The 22,397-nt window shown below is 45.6% G+C and overlaps 2 protein-coding genes across 3 annotated transcripts in view; both read left to right on the top strand.

Moving 5' to 3' along the window:
* The first annotated feature begins 2,116 nt into the window (after positions 1–2,116).
* On the top strand, positions 2,117–14,023 carry chst6 (carbohydrate sulfotransferase 6). Its single transcript, XM_077022600.1, has 2 exons — positions 2,117–2,283; positions 8,691–14,023. Exon 2 carries the CDS (start codon positions 8,705–8,707, stop codon positions 9,899–9,901), a length of 1,197 nt encoding a protein of 398 aa, XP_076878715.1. The 5' UTR covers positions 2,117–2,283; positions 8,691–8,704; the 3' UTR covers positions 9,902–14,023.
* Positions 14,024–15,051: 1,028 nt separating this feature from the next.
* The window catches only part of spire2 (spire-type actin nucleation factor 2), a 22,346-nt gene continuing 15,000 nt past the window's right edge, over positions 15,052–22,397 (top strand). For both annotated transcript variants that reach the window (XM_077022595.1, XM_077022592.1), the window contains exons 1-2: positions 15,052–15,731; positions 21,356–21,399. In XM_077022595.1, the coding sequence (XP_076878710.1) occupies positions 15,425–15,731; positions 21,356–21,399 (351 nt within the window). In that variant the 5' untranslated portion in view covers positions 15,052–15,424. The remainder of the gene's footprint in view (positions 15,732–21,355; positions 21,400–22,397) is intronic.

Raw genomic sequence — 22,397 nt, 5'->3', positions numbered from 1 at the left:
ACACCCCACAGCTGACACAGACCTCTACACCCCACACAGCTCACACAGACCTCTACACCCCAGACCTCACACAGCCCTCTACACCCCACACACCTCACACACCCCACACATCTCACACACCTCACAGTCCTCTAAACCCCACACACCTCACACAGTCCTCTATACCCACACACCCCACACAGACCTCTACACCCCACACCTCACACAGCCCTCTACACCCACACACCTCACACAGTGCTCTACATCCCACACCCTACACACCCCTCTACACCCCACACCTGACACAGACCTCTACACCCCACACAGACCTCTACACCCCAGACCTCACACAGCCCTCTACACCCCACACACCTCACACAGACCTCTACACCCCACACAGACCTCTACACCTCACACAACCCTCTACATCCCACACAGCCCTCTACACCCCTACACATCTCACACACCTCACACAGTCCTCTAAACCCCACACACCTCACACAACCCTCTACACCCCACACAACCCTTTACACCCCACACAACCATATACACCTCACACACCCCACACAGCCCTCTACACACCATACAGCCCTCTTGACTACACACACACTTTTCTAATCAGTGTTGAACAAAAACAAACTTGACGCTTCCAGTTAGGCAGACATCTCTCTCTCTCTCTCTCTCTCTCTCTCTCTCTCTCTCTCTCTCTCTCACACACACACACACACACACACACACACACACACACACACATACACACATGATCTAAGCTGAGCTGTACAGTGTTGTTTGCCTTTTCCAGACATGAGCTCATGAACCCAGTCTCTACTCTCTCCTCAGTCTCTCCTCTCTCCCCAGTCTCTCTTCTCTCCTCTCTCCCCAGTCTCTCCCCAGTCTCTCTTCTCTCCCCTCTCCCAAGTCTCTCCCCTCTCCCCAGTCTCTCCCCTCTACCCAGTCTCTCCTTTCTCCCCAATCTCTTCCCAGGCTCTCCCCTCTCCACAGTCTCTCCTCTCTCCCCAGTCTCTCCTCTCTCCCCAGGCTCTCCTCTCTCCCCAGTCTCTCCTCTCTCCCCAGTCTCTCCCCTCTCCCCAGTCTCTCCCCTCTCCCCAGTCTCTCCTCTCTCCACAGTCTCTCCTCTCTCCCAAGTCTCTCCTCTCTCCACAGTCTCTCCTCTCTCCCAAGTCTCTCCTCTCTCCCCAGTCTCTCCTCTCTCCCCAGGCTCTCCTCTCTCCCAAGTCTCTCCTCTCTCCCCAGTCTCTCCTCTCTCCCCAGGCTCTCCTCTCTCCCAAGTCTCTCCTCTCTCCCCAGTCTCTCCCTAGTCTCTCCTCCCTCTGCAGTCTCTCCTCTCTTTCCAGTCTTTCCTCTCTCCTCGTCCCATGCCCAGATGCTGTTCTCAGTGCAGTGCAACACTCATTCGTGTGGTCTTTTCAAGTGTATTTTTGCTGTAAACACATGGCATGCAGGAAGTCTGTGTTTCCATGCACAGGAAGCACATGACGCGTTTTCCTGTTGTATGCACTCTGGATTGTTTTTTTAATTGTGGACTTTGCAGATATGTTCAAAACTGATCTGTTAATAATTGAAAATGTATTATTTAGAAAGACAACTCTACACACATTCCTTCTTAAATACTGAATATTTACAACACTGTTAAATACTGAACTTGTTAAATACTGAATAGTTACAAGTTTACTTGAAATATGTTTTCAGAATTCATCAATCACCCATAGTTTTGTTTTGTTCCAGTATACCATTACATACATACAGTATATTACATATAGTTTGGAAAAGCGATATCAAGGAAAGTGGATTCACTCTGTGTTGGCAGATTAGTGATGTAACTGAGGACAAATATTTCTAAAATGTTTTACATTTTAGAAAAATGTTTTTACGCATTTTAAATGTAATATCATCCATATACATTTATGAATGAGTAATAGCTATGCTACACAATTAATGTAATATTTACATACGTGAAAGAAAAACAAAAATAAGCATAAAAGCAACATTTTGTTTATCTGGCATACTACCGTGTAATGATTTTGTCTTCACGGTAAATACGGACAATTCACGTAAAGCACTTTCTTGAGCAGCGTTTCTCACACTTTCCCCTCCCTTCGCAATCCCTTGTCCGTCCGCCCACCACACTGACATACTGGGTTTATGGCCACGTCTCAGCGCTGTTCTGTGCACACAAGCGAAGAGCGTTAAAGTTCTCACACCCAGTCACCTTCCCCGGGATTTATAAGCTATAACGTTTCTGGTTTTCAGGTGCCTTGTACCAGGCAGCGAACTTGTGTGGAGGTAAGTCACCAGCGCCGTGTCATTTGTAACCAATGTCCTGAACTCTATCTCAAGACTAGCGTTAGGTTCACACGTTATCGTGTCACTAAAATCTAATTTTTAATCCCCTTTTCACTTTGCATCTGCACGTCGGGCGGATTAAAAGTGGCGCGTGCGACCGGAATGCGGCGCGCGCGGCGACGTTACTGAAAAGAGCGTTTTGTTTCCAAGGAGTTTCTAACCATGAACTGGTTTGGTCTCCTGTTTCTTGAGAAGTGTCGTTGAACACGACGCGACGTTCACCAAAAAAGTTCTCATTAAGTTCTCAAAAGTCCCAAAAGGACCCTATACATTTTCAGTTGGCTAGGGTGAAGTCACCACTTTGAACGTGACCAAAATCTAAAGGCGTTTTGTCGTCTGAGGAATTCTGGATATACTTCTGATCGTGTTGAATAAAGTCTACAATGAAGTTCACATGAATGAATACTGTATGACCGTCATTTAACACTGTAGTATCTTTTACTCATCAAAGTGTTCGCTGGTCCCCTTCTTGTGCCTCTGGGCTTTGGTCTCGGTCCATAACGGAATCTGAACTCTTTATTTTTTGTGGAGCAGGCAACTGTTTCTTGTCAGAATGCACCGAACATAGAAGCACGTTTGTTTGCTTCAGATTATCTCAGGACTGTGTGTTTATTTGAGGATGGTTGTATATTAAGGGGTTACAGCGGTGTGTTAAGAGAGCAGGGGAATGAATAGCCAACTCGTGAGAATATTTACGTGATTTTGTCATTCAGATGCTTGTTTTCATTTCTGTGGTTGGTTTAGTAAAGACACAAGGATGAGGTTGATGCCAGTGAAATATGGTACTGGGCTGACAGGGGACACCTACATTCAGGAAGACGGCCTGACTCCTTCAGCCATTTCAGTCCTTTACATCCGTTAGTCCGCGTCCACTTCACACTGCAACTTTTGGATCCGTATTTTCAAAGAAAATATTCGGCAGAAGCTTCGAATTGTTCGGCGACGAAAGGAAATGTGAAATCTTTTTATTGCAAATCGTGGCGAATAGGCGAATAGTATCGCTCGAAGTCTTGACCAATGGTGTTGAAATTCTCTGTATGAGCAGTCTTGCAAATTCTGTTATTCTGCGTCTTAGATTAGTTGAGGACCATTGAAACTGTAAATCATTGGTAATTAAAAAGTAATGGCTGCCCCTTGTTCTTTAACCGCTGCGCTTCGTACGTGTACTTTACTCCTGAAGATGGGGTCAGAAACACCTTTTCAACCTTTTTACAAAGGGAAAGTTTACAAAGAACGGGTTTCTTCTCTGTAATTAGGCTGTTAATTGTTTTATTCATAGATGTATTTGATGTGTTTAATGTGCAAGAGTGTGGAGGTTAGATTGGTTTCCCCAAATCGCGCTGCTTTCCTGGTGTGTGTTCACTGCCTGAAGCAAACGCTGGCTGTGCTCTTTCTTGTGTGTGGTGTATTGATATGTGCAATGCACCTCCATTTCTGTGGCGAAACAAAGGAAACTGCAGCACAGCGTCCAGCCAAAACCAGCACACGCTGTGTAGGCGTCAGCTGACAGGGGACCAGAAGAATGCCTACTTTCATTACTGCACAAGCACCTCTCATTTAAGGATGTCCCTACCTAACCCTCATTTATGGATGACCCTAACCCTCATTTACAGATGTCCCTACCTAACCCTCATTTATGGATGACCCTAACCCTAACCCTCATTTACAGATGTCCTTACCTAACCCTCATTTAAGGATGTCCCTACCTAACCCTTATTTACGGATGTCCCTAACCCTCATTTACAGATGTCCCTACCTATTCCTAATTTTCAGATGTCCCTAACCCTAATTTACAGATGTCCTTAACCCTAATTTACAGATGCCCCTAACCCTCATTTACAGGTGTCCATAACCCTAACCCTAGCTCTTGATCAGAGGTCCCATGCTTTAGAAGATGTTGACACTCTCTCAGAATGTTTGGCCAAACTAGATATCTTGCCAAAGAGGGATGAGAACTGTGTGTGTGTGTGTGTGTGTGTATGTGTGTGTGTGTGTGTGTGTGTGTGTGTGTGTGTGTGTGTGTTTGGCCAAGTGTTTTTAGTCTAATGATTACTAGTGAAACTCATGTACATATGCCTGAACATGGAGGTGTGGGTAGGGCGGAGGACTTCCACTCCACCCAGTCCTCTCCAGTGTGCTGCTGTGCTGGGTTAGCCTTTCTCTGCTAACCCAGTTTTGAGCCATGGGAAACACTGTAAGTGTCTTTGTTTGTTCTTTTTCCTCTTCATGGGCACCGTCTGGCCTTGTGACTCAAAATGCAGCATTTGTGCTCCAACATTTATTCAGTTTTCTGCTGTCATACTGCTGCTCCACTCCCTCACGTCCTCACACCGATGAGTCTGCACAGCTGGGTGTCAAGCTCCGCCCCTGACTCCTCCCCCAACTCCTCCCACGGGTTTCTCGGGTGGGTGTGTGTGTGTGTGTGTGTGTTCGTCTTTGGTCATTTTTTTCACATGTCTCTTGTCTTGTTGGCGTTATGCGTGCATGCATTATACTTGTATCTTGTTACAGTTTTTCTCAACTGCTAAAACACAATTTCTGAAACCTTGCTCCATTCTCTTTAAACATACAAATCCTCATCTTCATCTTCATTTACAAAACCTCTGACTCCTCTTGCAAAAACATAGTAGCTCAAACCTGATCAGAAACTCCTCTGCCATTTGTTCTTCTTCCTCCTCGTAACCCTGTGTTTACAGAACTGTACCCAGCATCTGACACAGGGGCGCAGATGGAAATTCTGAAGTGAGGGGGACCAAGCTGTACAATATATACGTTTATGCTTGTAGATGCTAGATTTCGGATGGGCTCAATGTAAATCTGGAGGGGACATGTCCCCCCCGTCCCCAGTGCCATCTGCGCCCCTGATCTGACACACGTGTCCTTTGTCTCTGTCATGCTGTCATTCTTGTTCTTGGTTGACATGAACATGCAACCAGTAGAACTGAGGGAGAGCTGTGGAGAGCGGTAGCATCGGGCCGGGTTATTGAGTCTGCACGGAGTGTGCGTAGAAGCACAAGGCAGGACAGAGTGAACTGATGGTGGTGCCACCTCCCCTCAGGCCTGTCGGTACTGTAAACAAATGGAAAGCACAATGTTCAGGGCCATACAGTTTGTTTACAGTAATGTACAGTATGCAACCCACAATGCACTGGACCGTACTGTACTACAGTACAATACTACAGTACAACACTACAGTAAAAGGGGCAAAAATCAAAGGACTAAGCATGTGATTAGTGTGCTTCTTCCTGTCTTTGGGCTGGGTCAGGCCAGAACACTTTGTCCACGTACGTCACAAGCAATATTTTCCCTCCTGAGGCAGTGGGAGAGAAGCCCCTCTTGTGGCGTGTCCAGCCAGCATGAAGCCTCACCTATATCACCACAGGCTGGGTGTAACGTTGGGCTCCGCACGAAGGACGAGACACGAATCCTTGGCTTTGACATCAACGTCACTGCTTTATTCATGTGTTGCGCAAGACAACGCAACACGGAAACACATCAACACTAACACACACACGTAACGTGCAGACTAAAGACAACGACAAGCACACGACACTGCGCGAACGCACATTAAATAGACAAACTACATGAGCCCCGAGTGATTACGAGACGGGCCACAGGTGGGACGAATGAACACACGCAGACACAACCACACCCACGAAGAGCCACAGACGCAGACGGCAAGACGCAGACGACGTAGACACGCCCACAGGGAGGGGTCCGGAGCTGTTCCGTGACACTGGGTCCATGGCGTGGGTGTGTGACATCATTTGAAAGAAGTGAAATCCATTTTGAGTGATTTTGTTTAATCAGCGATGAGTGCTTAATTTGTGTTTAATTTTTGCCACTTGTGTTTCTCTGTATGGATGATGTGTATTAGAGTGCAGAATGTTTTTAGAGTGTTTAGAGTTTTATAGAAAACTTGTTTTATAGAAAACTTATAGAGTGTAAGTGAGATCTGCAAATTGTGTTTTACCATGTGAAATGGTTTAAGGCAGCAGTCACCAACCACCGGGCCGCGGATTGGTACTGGTCCGTGGGTCATTTAGTACTGGGCCACACAGAAAAAATATATATGTATATATTGTTTTTATGCCAGTCGTATTTACCCCTCACACTTTAAAGGCCTGTCCGTGAAAATATTGGCTGACGTGTAACCGGTCCATGGCGCAAAAAAGGTTTGGCACCGCTGGTTTAAGGTACTGAACAACAGACTGAACAAATAGATAAATGTGTTCAGGAAACTGAGAACTTTGTTCAGCCATTGGGATTTAGTGTTTCAGCAGTTGAGAAAAACTGTAATGTAAGAGTATTTATTGTGTCGATGTTGTGTTCGTTACCCATCTCTGTTTAGCCAAGTCCCGTGATGTGTGTTTCGTGTCAAATTTCGTGTCAGTTTACTTTCAGCTGCGCTTTTGAGTCAGTATTCTGCCTTCCCAAGTTCATCACTTGGAGAACTGTGCTCCAGCAAAGGAGGAGGTGGTGCTGGCCAGTCTCTATAGGGACATCTCTGCTCAGGTGGTCAGGAAGGAGGTTGACCTGCCGTGGTTGTAGTGTAGTCTCCCTCCATTCCCTCTGGAGTCCCCCCAGAGACACCAGCTCTGCTCAAGGGATGGTGCCCCCCCCCCCCCCCCCCCCCCCGAAAACTGAGGACCAGACCAGACCGATATAGCCTCTCATGCTCCTCGTGGGTAGTCCTGGTACGTCGGAACCGTCCTGGTACACCCAAGCGGACTCCCCTGTACCCTCTTCCAGGGCTCCCACCTGCCCTCTGGGGTGGGTCTGCTATTGCAAGCCACTCTGGGTGCTCCGGGAGAAAGCGTCTCTTGCTGGGGGGGTTCAGTCTGTGTCTCTCAGTGTGAGAAGGCAGATGTGTGTTCCCCAGTAGTTAAGCACATTCTGTGTTTTTGACACTTCCAGCGTGACAGCCGTGGTTCTAGTGCTGTTTGTGAGCATAATTAATAGCTGCCCAGTGTTTTCTGTAAACACGCCATCAGTCATGGTGTTTACATGTCATCCCACACCTATTCTGTCAACATTTAAGCATGTGTCTTATATAGACAGCTATGGTTCAGTGAGGAGAATGTGTGTGTGTGTGTGTGTGTGTGTGTGTGTGTGTGTGTGTGTGTGTCTTCCAAAGTGGAGTGTTGGAAAAAGCAAACAAACAGGAAATAGATTGATGTGGTTCACCTTCATTCACAAGAACATTGTGAACTTCAGTAACATCTTCAGGATACGCTATGAAATTATTATTACAACCATAACAGCAATGATAATAATAATAATAATAATAATAATAATAATAATACTAAAAGTGATAATAATAATAACAGTGATAATAATAATAATAATAATAATAATAATAATAAAAGAACATCTAGGAATATTTGCAAAATGATTGGGTGAAGAATTCAATTGTTATATTCAGGAACATTGGATGAAACAGGAGCTTTGACCTGTAGTGAACTCTGAGGGTGTTTACAAATACTGCAAACTAGAATCAGTATTTGATTGGTCTGCTTTTGAGAAGAACCATCAGGAAAATAAAGCCGATGAAGGTGAGGATGAAGATGATGAGGATGGTGATGATGTTGAAGACGAAGATAAAGAGCTTCAACAGTGAAGCAATCTGGGGGGTCCCTCATCTAGCCAGTTAGGGTCGTTTGGGCAGTTGTGAAAAACTTCTGTGACCTTAAGATGGTATTTGGGTTCTCTGGTGTTTGGGTTCTCTGGTGTGGTTTGGTATTTTTAATACGGTATCAGTTTGATAGGATCATAAAAATCTTCCAATTGTTTAATTCACGTCCTACTTCATTTTACATCAGTTTAAACCAAATGCACATTATCAGATTTATATAAATCTATGTTATGTTTTCCAAATAATAATAAATAGATATTACTGTACTGCTACTGATAATTATATTATGTATAATTATCAGAAGTGTACTGTTTTAAAGTCCATCTAGTGCCATCTGCTGGTCATGTGTAGTATCTGTCACTGTCAGGGAAGACATAGCAGAATCATGCTACAGTAAAGGAGAGAGAACCGGATGAGTAATTTTGTCTGTTTCTCTGACATGATTTCCAATAATTATTCTGTGATGCTGCATGTTTATTATTTAAGAGTGAGTTAATGGTTTAATGTGCAATGTAAGTGTGTAGAGACACAGTGTTATAAATACAACTGATATACTGACACATACTTCTGATATTCATAACGCGAGTCTGGTAATTGTATCTTTCCAGCATGACCCTGTGTGTGTGTGTGTGTGTGTGTGTGTGTGTGTGTGTGTGTGTGTGTGTGTGTGTGTGTGTGTGTGTGTGTGTGTGTGTGTGTGTGTGTTGAACAGGGAGAGCTGAAAGCATGCTGCGTTGTCGGGTTCCCATGCCCGCCGTGGTTACCCTGTTGCTGCTCCAGAGCGCTGCCGTGGTGTTGTTTCTGGGATGGTACAGCCCGCTTGTCCCTCAGGAAGCGTCTCCAACACAGGGCAAGGTGCACGTGCTCCTGTTGTCGTCATGGCGGTCGGGTTCCTCCTTCCTGGGACAGGTGTTCAGCCAGCACCCGTCCGTCTTCTACCTGATGGAGCCGGCGTGGCACGTGTGGATGGCACTGAAGCGTCCGGGAGCGCGCGGCCTGCGCATGGCCGTCCGCGACCTGGTGCGTAGCGTCTTCCAGTGCGACCTGTCGGTCATGGACGCCTACCTGCCTCCCAGCTACAACGTCTCGCACGTCTTCATGTGGAGTCACAGCCGGGCCCTGTGCTCGCCGCCCGCGTGCCCGCTAACGCCCCGCGACAGCATCAGCCACGAGCCCGAGTGCAAGCTGCGTTGCGACGCCGTGGGCCTGGAGAAGGCGGAGCGAGCCTGCCACACCTACAGTCACGTGGTGCTGAAGGAGGTGCGATTCTTCGAGCTGGAGTCCCTGTACCCGCTTCTGCGGGACCCGTCCTTGGACCTGCGCATCATCCACCTGGTGCGGGACCCGCGGGCCGTGCTGAGGTCCCGCGAGCAGGCCGTGAAGGCCCTGGAGCAGGACAGCGCGCTGGTGCTGGAGCAGAACGGGCCGCTGCCGGCCGACGCCCAAATGCGCGTAATGCGCGAGGTCTGCCGGAGTCACGTGCGCATCCACGAGACGGCCGCGCGGAAAACGCCCGACTTCCTGCGGGGCCGGTACAAGCTGCTGCGCTACGAAGACCTGGTGCGCAACCCGCTGGGCGAGATCGAGGCCGTGTACGACTTCGTGGGCCTGGAGATGGTGGAGACGCTGCAGGAGTGGATTTACCGCATCACCCACGGCAAGGGCAAAGGGACCAAGAAGGACGCGTTCAAAATCACCTCCCGGAACGCGGAGGACGTGTCCCTCGCCTGGAGGACGACTTTACCCTTTCAAAAAGTCAAACAAATCCAAGACGTTTGCAAGGGAGCCATGTCGCTGCTGGGCTACCGTGCGGTCCAAAGCGAGGCGGAACAGCGCCAGCTGGACGTGGATCTGACCGCAGGACGTGAGCGCCATCACTTCACCTGGCTCACGTCCACGAGCACGGAGCCCGGCGAGGGCTAACACAGCCCGCTAGCAGAGACAAACCTGCCCCGGGGCATCTGCATCTGTCCCAGGGCAACTGTAAATTATTTTTTACATTTTTTAAATCATAAAAACTGTCCAATAAGCAAATATTCATAATGATTAAGCCCCCTAGAGCTGTGGTTGATCGTTTCACGGTGTCAGGGCTCTCGGTTCCTGTAGGAGCCCTCTGGGAAGCCGTCTTGAACAGGATGACACTGGGTCACAGTGCGGTTCTACTGAATCTGGACCTCTGTGGTCTCCTCTGCATTTGGTTATTACTTTCTCAGATGACCCTTGAATCAGAAAAATATGTGAAATGATGTGACATCAGCCCCTGTGTTTGTAAGAATATGAACATGGGCCACTGTGTGGTCATCAGCTTGATGCTGGCTGATAAGACATAAAATATCCAAAATCATCCCATCACATATTTAAAAAAATTATAAAGTAGATTTTGCATATTCAGATAGATTAGTTTCCCAGTCTTGCACAGTAATTTATTGTGCTAACGTTGATGCACTGATAATCTTACTGAATTATGTGTCACGGTTTAGCCACACTGCCCAGCTTTTATGTCTAGTGTTGAAGAGATTACAGGCAGAGGCAAAGGCACAGCTAAATCATGGGAGACAACATGTTTACGAACACTTAATTCTTGATTCGGCTAATTTCTGAATTCAGTTGTTGAAAAGAATGAGTAACATAAGGAAAAAAAACCTAGGAAATTCAGTTATTAGCTTATGAAGCTTAATGAAGCTTTATGAAGTAATTTAGGAGTTTGCACTTTCATAGTAAGTGAAAGTATTCTGAGACTCTCTCAGAGGAGTTTGTCATCATTGCTCTGGGAGGGAGTGGCTGATATCAGTGGGAGTGGCTGGTATCGGTGGTAGTGGACAGTATGGGTGGTACTGGCTGAGAGGGAGTGGAGGGTATCGGTGGGTGTGGGGGGTATGGGTGCTACTGGCTGGTCTGCTCAGTCTGAGAAACAGCCAGGTGGATATGTGTGTAAATGTGCAGGAACCATTCTGACACCTGAGCAGTGAAAAACCCCAACAACCCACCCAAACCCCTCATCTCTGTCTCACCGAGCTTCCTGTCATTAGGTAGCAGAATATTTTTAAATTGAAAAATTATAAAAAATGAAAATTTAAATATAATAATAATTTATGTCCAGTTCAGGCATCTGGATGTACTTAAATACTGTCTGATCCTGATCGTAAGGTCAGTCTGATCAGATCTGTGTGACACTAAGAATATCAATCAGTTCTCCCTTATTTCTTTAGGGTGACAGCAATGCCACAATACCAGGATTGTAATTCATATTCACATGGCGCATTTAGTCAATCTGGAATTACCCATTTTAAACCAGCTGTAGTGGTGCATGTGTAACACTGGAGATTTAAATCACACATTTTCTTTGACGAAATGTAGTGTGTGTGTGTGTGTGTGTGTGTGTGTGTGTGTGTGTGTGTGTGTGTGTGTGTGATAAGTTAAGAAAGTAGATTGTCATTTGCAGTAAGGAAACAGGTTTCCATGTACAATGAAATTCTTTCTATGCTCCTTACCAAGAATGCCAGATAGAAGAGAAACAGTAAGAAAAATAAACTAAATATAAAAGGTACTGAACTAAAATACTATTAAAATTTCCAATGGAATTTACATATGTACAGAAAAAAATTACAGCAGTGAATAATAAGAGTAAGGGTATAATCAGTGATAGCACTGATATCAGTTTTTACCATTTAGTAATACATTCTTATTTTATACACCTCTAATTGTAAAAAGTTTAAATTATTAAGAAAATCGTAGTGCAGTTTTTGTATTAAAATGTCGCCTCCCAGTTTATTATTTAGGGTTCAGGCACGTAGATTGTTTTGGTCCATATCTCCATATTTACATATCTACATATCTCCATATTTACATATCTGCACATCTACATATCTCCCACACCTGTAAGTCCTAGAAACACTTATTGAACCCTTAAGCTACTATCACTTCCTAATTTGTATATGTAAAATCTACATTTTGGAACCAGTTCTGGGTTTTTCATCTGATCACCAGAATCTTTGTGTCAAACTATTCACAAGAATCTCATTATCAATAATTATCAACAACAAAGGTGGACTTTAATAAAAAAAACTAGATGCCATTGATTCATTGCAGTACAAACAACGTTGCAATTACAAATGTTATTTAGATGCATAGTTTTGTCACATTCATCACTTTAAAAAAATGCACTTTAGGAAGTTCTAGGAATTTGATCCAATCATCTCATAATTGGTGTGGTCATAATCTCTGATAGGTAAGTAATTATCAAAAGAAACTTTCCATATTGAATCACTTACCCATTGAATCATTACAGCTTTGCCATATATGACCTACACTGCTATAACTCATAAACGGTGTGATCAACTCCTAATTTGAAACAGATTGAGGTTCTTGTGAAGTGCCTTTCACAGGTGCTACAGTACATAAAAACCTCTAAAGTCAGCAAAACTCACACTGCTATCCTGTTAGGCACAATCCACAAATGTGTGAGTAAAGGGTTTTGTATGATTTGGATCTATGAGTTCAAAAAACTTGCATCTAATTGCATCTTAGGCCCATAGAACCACATACGTGCTTGAACCCGGAATCGCCGCTTGCGGCTATATTGATATTTTTATTTTACTGTTAACGTTTTACTTTTGTTATGCAGTATGAGGGGGTGAAATAAGGGACTGTTACGGTGTTACAGCGTTATAGTGTTACTGAGTTACTGAGTGACTCACAAATGGTACATGAAGAGACAAAGAAGTCACTCTGCACTTATTTTACAAGAATCCAGGTCCAAATGAAGTCCTCTATCTCACTATCCCTAACTTTAACCCTAATTTTAACTCTAATCCTAACCTAAACCCAAACTCTAACCCCAACCCTAATCTTAACTTTAACCTTAACCCTAATCCAAAATTTTAACTCTAAACCTAAATCTAACCTTAACTCTAATATTAACCCTAACTCTAGTTTCAAAAGAGAAATGCCACTGATTTTGGTTTGTTCTCAGCTTTCATTTAAGACAGTAACAGTTACTTATAGTCCTTCATATTTAGCCATAAACATTTCTATGAACTATTCACTCTGAGAAAACTGGACAAAGCTGTTTGTACTTTGTTTGTTATAAATGTATTCGTTAATTATACTTAAATTCAGCAGTTCTGATTATTTTTCCTGTAACTTACTGTATATGTTGAAGTTTAACAGTTTATTTGTGCATATCCTGATTAAACAAAACCTCACCAGACCCAAACCCCAGCAACCCAGACCCCAGCAACCCCAGCAATCCAGATCTGATGACCCTTCAGACAGCACTGATAACACTGTTACTTAGAGGGACAAGTTCACTCCAGCACCGAGTAACATTGTTACTGTACTGTTGTTATATGTATTCTGCTTTTGTTCAATATGGGAAATTGTCATAAATGGTACAAACTAGTATGTCATTCATCTGATGATGTAATACATTTAATGTTTTTATTTGACACTTGAGTTCTTGGCCCATGTGCAATGTCTGTTTATTCATAAGCATGTTCAACTCAAAAAAAAGACATAATTTACATGTTAGATATGTACTCTGTGTTTATAGTTTATAGAGGTAATTTTTAATTCATGTAAACAATATCTGACATTCTTCCCCTTATCTTTGCAGTCAGATGATCCAGTAGTGTTGTGGAACATAAGCCCCCTCTGCTGGGCAAATTTCCTAATCTCCCTATGCTCAAAGTCTCCCTTTATTTCCAAGGCAGCTGTATCTCAGCAGCTAAGGTCATACCTGAATCACACCCAGATACATTAAGTCTTTGAGTCAGAGTTTAGGTCTCCTCATAGTACAGAGTGATCCGGTAGTTCATGAGCTGTTGTTGACCTCTGACCCGGGTCATGTGACTCTGCTTATGCTGATCTCAGTGCAGCATTTGACTCTCTAAATCACATTTTACTAGATACACTCAAATATGTTGTTGGGATTAGGGAAACATACATTTAATGGTTTAAATCTGATTTATCTGATTGTTACCAGTTTGTGAACATAAACATTTCAGCATACCCCATGGTTAAATTAAAAGATCATTCTACAGCATACTGTTGTCTTAATTCTACAGCACTGTATTTCTGTTATAATTCTACAGCATTTCATTAGAATTATACAGCATTTTTTCATCATTCTACTACATTCTGATCCATTTGGTATGTTTCCTGCCACAGAGAGGAATGTCCACGCAGAAGATCAAATATCAAGCAGATTGTCTTAATCAAATGCCAAGGGAGTAGATAATTTAATACATTAAAAAACTAACGCACAAATACGATAAATTACATACATATATTTTTGTGCATTATTTAAAAAACGAAGCGTGTAGCGCCAACACAAATCGCTGTTCCCGCTTCGACGGGGTGGGGGCGCTATAATCACATGAGGCCGATGACAAATGTTTGGATACAGCGTCACATAATCAAAGAAAATCGTCCTGGGTCTGCATGTTCAGCGCAGACGTTTTGTATGTGAGGTTATGGTTACGTTAGATTAAGGTTAGGGTTACGTTAGTGTAAAGTTAGGGTTAGATTAGTTTAAGGGTAGGATTAGATTAGTTTTAAGGTTAGGGTTAGGTTAGTTTAAGGTTAGGGTTAGGTTAGTTTAAGGTTAGTTAGATTAGTGAACATGGACGGGAGGGTGGGGTGGGGTATTCCCCTCCATATCTATGATCATCATGTGTTTCCTTTATTCTTAAAATTCAGTCATTTAAATTTCAGTCTAATCTCTAACCTTCCATTTTTTAGTAAAATATTTTTTGATTAATTTCTTTTTTGTTTTGTACTGTAAGGCACTCTGACCTGCATGTTTAATCTATAACTGCTAAACATAGTTCGTTGTTGTTGTTATTATTGCTGTTGACGTTGTCAACTGAAATAAACCACGTACAACCAAGCCTATAAAACAAAACAAATATTAATATGGCTTTCAAATATAACGGCTGTATTTGTTATGTTATTCCAAAGAAGTAAATGTTTGACTTGAACTGTTTTCCATACTGGAATGCTTAGTGTATTTAATAGTGGAGGTCACGTTTTTGATTGATCTGAAATTTGAGAATGCGGACCGTGCACGCTCGTGCGCGCTCGCGCGCCTGTCTCGGAGCAGGACCGAACGGGGACGCGGAGATGTCAGAATTCCGAATCACGCGTAGCCGAGCTCGTCTATCTGCGGTCCGCTGCCCCCACGAGATGTTCACCCACATTACATCACCAGACGCATCCCGCGGAAGGCAGTAGGTTCCCAACAAGTTTGTCGGGTGTTTTCTGCTCGTCATTGCACCATCAGGTCATCCCTTGTTTCGCCACTGCCGGACGCTGCGCGGATCAAAAGTAGCTTCGTGCTCACTGACAGGGATATTCGCTGCGGAGGAGGAAGAGGAGCTGGCGAAGGCGAGGGGAGCGCACGTCTATGGAGTGCGTGGCGTAAAGAATGGACTCGGTACCGCAGCCATGGCCAGATCAGCAAACAGAGGCGGCAGGGACGGCGAGTCGCGGCCGTCTGCCGCTGCAGATCGGGGAGACGCGCGCGAACTCGGGGACCCCAGGGAGCTGTCCCTCGAGGAGGTGCTGAAATCGTACGAGCAGCCCATAAACGAAGAGCAGGCTTGGGCGGTGTGTTATCAGTGCTGCGGCGGGCTCAGGGTGCCGCGGGAGCGCGCACACCCAGGGCTCCTCTACCGCGTGAACGGTCCTTCTTCGATTCTCCTTCACAGAGACGGGACAGTCTCCTTGCGGGGCGAACCTCAAAGCAGTACTGGTAAGACACGTGCCGTTGATTGATCTTTAACTTCTCGTCTCCGTGTACGTGCATTTTCGCCAGCACCAGTACAACGTGGTCAGTTTGTTTTGTAGTTTATTTTGTATTGCAATAAAGTAATGTTGGGTAACAAACCATCACAAAAAGCTAGGTGTCAAAACGCGTTCAAAACAAAACGAGTTTAAAACGCTGCAGTCACTGCAGTTCTGGACCGTACTTGGGTGGTAATCGACCATCTCGGTTCTGGTCATGTGTGCTTGGGCCAGTAAATTGCCTCCTCGGTTCTGGACTCTACTTGGGCCAGTAAATGATCTATTATTTATGCGGTGCAGTAGGCAATGAAATCTTGGCGTGATGAGATGCACAAACATAAATCCTAGATTCAAGCTGGCAAGTTTGACCGACACCACTGTGAGTGAAGACATCTCCAGGAAGTCCCCGGAAGCTTCGGATGAGACGATTAGAAAAATGCAGACTGCTGGTGTGAGCGTGCTTAGTAACACTTGGCATGTTGGTTCTTGTCCGTAGGGAACGGGGTTCGTAGATGGGCAAGGAGAATACAGATGATCGAAGAAGAAGAATTTCTTATTGCGATAGAGCACTAAACCGCTTTTACGGATCACGGAGAAACATATAGTGCCACATAAAGTCTGGTTAAAGGCAACACTAACGCTCGCTGGTATAAACGCACGTGGCTGGATTGCACGTACACACAGCTATAAAACGCCTTTTAGCGCTAATGCGCCTCTGACACAGTCCAGGGCTTTCTGGTGTAAAATGAGCTAACGCGCCTTAATCGACCGACGGATTAGAGTAGCACTGTTCTTCAGATTGTAAGTTGCGTAAATGAGGGAAAAACAATAACAAAACGCGACCTCTCGAGAAGATCAGAGCAAGCGCCCATAGATCAGCGAGAAAACGCACATTATTTGATTGAAAGAAGAGGGTTTGTGAACGTGTGTGCATATGTCAGTCCAGGGAACCATTTTATAGTCCATTTTATAATACTTTCATGGATGTTTGGGGGTTGCTGTAGATGTGTAGCGTTTCTACATTGACTACACTAAGAGCCAATCAGAACAAATACCTCATATTTACCAACCAGACACAAAACTGTAGCCCCAATTCTTCTTCTTCAGTGTGTGAAGACCAGCTAGTTTAGCTCAGTATGACGGTGTGGTATCATTGATCAGTGTGACCATGTGTGTTCTTTGGGAGTGGAACCATGGTGGTTCTCCCCTATTCCACTGTGGTGTTTCTCCTCTCCCCTACTCCACCGTGGTGTTTCTCCTCTTTTCTACTCCACCGTGGTGTTTCTCCTCTCCCCTACTCCACTGTGGTGTTTCTCCTCTTTTCTACTCCACCGTGGTGTTTCTCCTCTTTCCTACTCCACCGTGGTGTTTCTCCTCTCCCCTACTCCACCGTGGTGTTTCTCCTCTTTCCTACTCCACCGTGGTGTTTCTCCTCTCCCCTACTCCACCGTGGTGTTTCTCCTCTTTCCTACTCCACCATGGTGTTTCTCCTCTTTTCTACTCCACCGTGGTGTTTCTCCTCTTTCCTACTCCACCGTGGTGTTTCTCCTCTTTTCTACTCCACCGTGGTGTTTCTCCTCTCCCCTACTCCACTGTGGTGTTTCTCCTCTTTTCTACTCCACCGTGGTGTTTCTCCTCTCCCCTACTCCACCGTGGTGTTTCTCCTCTCCCATGTCTCTATTTGAAGGTGTCTTCAAATACCATGTATATAATTTCCATGGCAACAGATGACAAAGCCTGTCTCTTGAGCTGAGCTCTTTTAATTGAACGTGTTATTGTTATTACAAAGGTTGTGGGATATTTAAACATTTTAAATAATCTTTATTTGTTTAGCACTATTCATACATACATGCAACTCAATGTGATTTACAGAATTCTTTTTTAAAACATTAAAAAGAAGCAAAGATAAGATTTAAATGTTAGTGCAATGGAATTTCTGGACTAGGGGTGCACGATATGGACTAGAATTGCATGTGCGATAACGTTGTTGGATATCCCGATATCGATGTGAACCACGATAAATTAAGATTAAAATACAGAAATGTAGTGTCTCTCTGAACAGCAGCACGTTAATTTGTTTTGTTTTTTACTGTGTAATGAATCCAGAATAATTCCAAATATTTTGCAGGTTTATTCAACAATAGATTCAATCTAGGTTTATACTTTCACGAGTGAGCGACTCCACACCTCGTTAACCTCCGCGAACGGCGGAAGCGTTTAATCTTGCCGTGTCACATTCTTTGCAGTGTTGTCCGAAACGATATGTAGGCCTAGTAGTATAAAAAAAAACACCCCTCAAATACAGGGGAATGAACTTTTACCTGACCAATTTTAATGTTGCTTTGTGTTTCAGGTTTGAAAAGTGCTGGAATTTAGGCTAAAGTATTTGAAAAGGCTTGAAATTGTAACTACTTCGTTTCACAACAAATATCTGTCTGACTGAACAATTCTCTTGTATTACGTTAACAAATACGAGCCTCTTGTAATTCCAGGACGAAACATGAGAGAACGTGAAGACGTTAAGATTGGGCGTTTTGAAAATAAATATCCATTAAATAATGTGATAAAAAAGCGAATCATTTCGAATCATTTAGAGTATATGTATAAATATTTAATTCAATAACGTGCTGGGAATTATTGAAATGGACCTTGAAAGTGACGTACAAGTGCTTGAATTCCACCTTGTATAGGTGTATGAACCCTGCAAACATGACTGTTCTCATTGCGCCGAGACGCGGCGCGCGCGAACTTTAAATAAATAATAACATTAAATAATGTGATAAAAAAGCGAATAATTTCGAATCATTTAGAGTATATGTATAAATATTTAATTCAATAACGTGCTGGGAATTATTGAAATGGACCTTGAAAGTGACATACAAGTGCTTGAATTCCACCTTGTATAGGTGTATGAACCCTGCAAACATGACTGTTCTCATTGCGCCGAGACGCGGCGCGCGCGAACTTACAAAATTCGAGAGGTGCACGACCTCGTGAATCGACAGCGCGCGAGGCAATTGCACACGGGCGAAGCCACCGCGATTACGTTATTTTCGCCTCCCGGACCCTCGCGCCGCATCAAGTGTAAACCAGGCTTAAACCAAATCGCGTGTCTGATGAGCGTGTTCACCCCACTCCAGGGTTGCCAGGTCCTACAAAAGCTTTCCGCACAAAATCTGCGAGTGTAAGTTGTCGGCGGGGGGGGGGGGGGGTGTGCGAGTGTGAACTGGAGACAAATTAAGTATTATATCGCGATCGATTCTTAGTGTTGACTTGTAACTTCCGCAGTAGCCCAACTCAAAAGTAGCCCAAAAAACCGCACCCCGCGGCCCCAGAATTTTTACCCGCCTGGATTTTCAAACAAGCCCAATTTGGCGTGAAAACCGAGAACCTGGCAACTCTGCCTCACTCTGTCTCTTGCCTACTTACGTCACGTGATCATAGTCTGCAGCGCGAATAGCTCCCTCTATTGCTGGACGAGGATATCGCAATTTGAGTTTGCTGTTATTCAAGGAGTTATCGTGGCTCTTTCGATGTGTTTATCGTGAAACTTCACATCGCGATAACGATAAAAATACGATTAATCGTGCAGCCCTATTCTGGACTAAATATAAGTATTGTGGTATTTCAGGACTAAATGTTAGTATCGTATTTCTGGACTAAATGTTAGTATCGTGGTATTTCTGGACTAAATGTTAGTATCGTGGTATTGCTGGACTAAATGTTAGTATCATGGTATTGCTAGACTAAATGTTAGTATTGTGGTATTTCTGGACTGAATGTTAGTATTGTGGTATTTCTGGACTAAATGTTAGTATTGTGGTATTGTTGGACTAAATGTTAGTATTGTGGTATTTCTGGACTAAATGTTAGTATTGTGGTATTTCTGGACTAAATGTTAGTATCGTGGTATTGCTGGACTAAATGTTCGTATTGTGGTATTTCTGGACTGAATGTTGGTATCGTGGTATTTCTGGACTAAATGTTAGTATCGTGGTATTTCTGGCACCAGTTTGATCCTCGCAGCAATCAAAATACTCCATGCTCAGTATTTTGGCTTTATGCTGAAGAGGAACTTGCGCTGCCCATGCTGACCGAACTGAACCGAGTGTTGGTGAGGCTCTTTGTCCTTGAGCCCTGTTCAGGCCTGTTCTGTGCAGTGTGGCTTTGCCCTGTTTCAGAGTGGGGGAGGGGGGTTAGACGGGCTCAAGTTTAGCTGATGGTCTGTGTTGGGCTCCCCTGGGTGTTGTGGGTATGGTATGTAACTCCTCCTCCTGTGCTGCCAGTAATCTGAGCTCTCAGAGCGCTGTGTCCAGGCGTCTGGAGGGGATTCAGCTCTGCTGCATGAACAGAGCAGTCTTGATGGCCTGACAGTTCTACTGCAGGCTGACCACACGGCCCTAGGGTGACCACACGGCCCCGGGGTGACCACACGGCCCTGGGGTGACCACACGGACCCGGGGTGACCACACGGACCCGGGGTGACCACACAGACCCGGGGTGACCACACGGACCCAGGGTGACCACACGGACCCAGGGTGACCACACGGACCCGGGGTGACCACACGGACCCGGGGTGACCACACGGACCCGGGGTGACCACACGGACCCAGGCCTCAGTCCGCTCAGGGCTGTATTCCCATCCCAACTGTTGAACAAAAACAAGATGCCTGTGTTTATCTTTGATGACTTGGACAGAGACCAAAAGTGAAGCCAAAACACAGACAGCCTGTTAGAGACAGTGAAAAAACAAGAACGGAGCTGCTGTGTGAACTCACCAAGGCTGATTTAGGTAGTAGGATCCAGATACAGAAGTGAGCAGTGTGTGCAGTGATACCTGACATCAGGTAGACGGGTCAGATAGACGGGACAGCTAGAATGGGCCCATGTGCGCAGTGTGTGATGCCTATGGCAGCGGTGCTTTTAAACTCCAGACTAACTCCTCTTCACCACTCTCTATACCTCCCCTCCACCTCTCTCTGCCCCCCTCCCCTCCACCTCTCTCTTGCCCCCTCCCCTCCACCTCTCTCTGCCCCCCTCCCCTCCACCTCTCTCTTGCCCCCCTCCCCTCCACCTCTCTCTACCCCTCTCCCCTCCACCTCTCTCTACCCCCCTCCCCTCCACCTCTCTCTGCCCCCCTCCCCTCCACCTCTATCTATCCCCATCCCCTCCACCTCTCTCTTGCCCCCTCCCCTCCACCTCTCTCTTGCCCCCTCCCCTCCACCTCTCTCTGCCCCCCTCCCCTCCACCTCTCTCTGCCCCCCTCCCCTCCACCTCTATCTACCCCCATCCCCTCCACCTCTCTCTGCCCCCCTCCCCTCCACCTCTCTCTACCCCCCTCCCGTCCACCTCTCTCTGCCCCCCTCCCCTCCACCTCTCTCTACCCCCCTCCCCTCCACCTCTATCTACCCCCATCCCCTCCACCTCTCTCTGCCCCCCTCCTCTCCACCTCTATCTGCTCCTCTCCCCTCCACCTCTCTCCCCTCTCCCCTTCTCTCCACTCCATGTCTCTGCCCTTCTCCCCTCTCCTCTTTTCCTCCATCTCTCCCCTCTCCTCATTTCCTCCATTTCTCCTCTCCTCCTCTGCTGTAGCTGAAGGAGGTGCTGCACTTGCTTTGTTTGTTCCTGAGAGCCAGGTGAGTCCCACACACACCGCACTACCACACACACCCCACATTACTGCACCACCACACACCCCACATTACTGCACTACCACACCCACTCCACATTACTGCACTACCCCACACACTCCACATTACTGCACTACCCCACACACTCCACATTACTGCACTACCACACACACTCCACATTACTGCACTACCACACACACTCCACATTACTGCACCACCACACACACTCCACATTACTGCACCACCACACCCCACATTACTGCACTACCACACACACTCCACATTACTGCACTACCACACACACTCCACATTACTGCACTACCACACCCACCCCACATTACTGCACTACCACACACACTCCACATTACTGCACCACCACACACACTCCACATTACTGCACTACCACACCCACTCCACATTACTGCACTACCACACACACTCCACATTACTGCACCACCACACACACTCCACATTACTGCACCACCACACACACTCCACATTACTGCACTACCCCACACACTCCACATTACTGCACTACCCCACACACTCCACATTACTGCACTACCCACACACTCCACATTACTGCACTACCCCACACACTCCACATTACTGCACCACCACACACACTCCACATTACTGCACCACCACACACACTCCACATTACTGCACTACCCCACACACTCCACATTACTGCACTACCACACACACTCCACATTACTGCACTACCACACCCACCCCACATTACTGCACTACCCCACACACTCCACATTACTGCACTACCACACACACTCCACATTACTGCACTACCACACCCACCCCACATTACTGCACTACCACACACACTCCACATTACTGCACCACCACACACTCCACATTACTGCACTACCACACCCACTCCACATTACTGCACCACCACACACACTCCACATTACTGCACCACCACACACACTCCACATTACTGCACCACCACACACACTCCACATTACAGCACTACAACACACACT

The sequence above is a fragment of the Brachyhypopomus gauderio genome, chromosome 11, assembly GCF_052324685.1.
Source record: "Brachyhypopomus gauderio isolate BG-103 chromosome 11, BGAUD_0.2, whole genome shotgun sequence".
NCBI classification, from domain to species: domain Eukaryota; kingdom Metazoa; phylum Chordata; class Actinopteri; order Gymnotiformes; family Hypopomidae; genus Brachyhypopomus; species Brachyhypopomus gauderio.
Note: the sequence above shows the minus strand (reverse complement) of the source record. Positions and strands in the feature narration are given on the sequence as shown.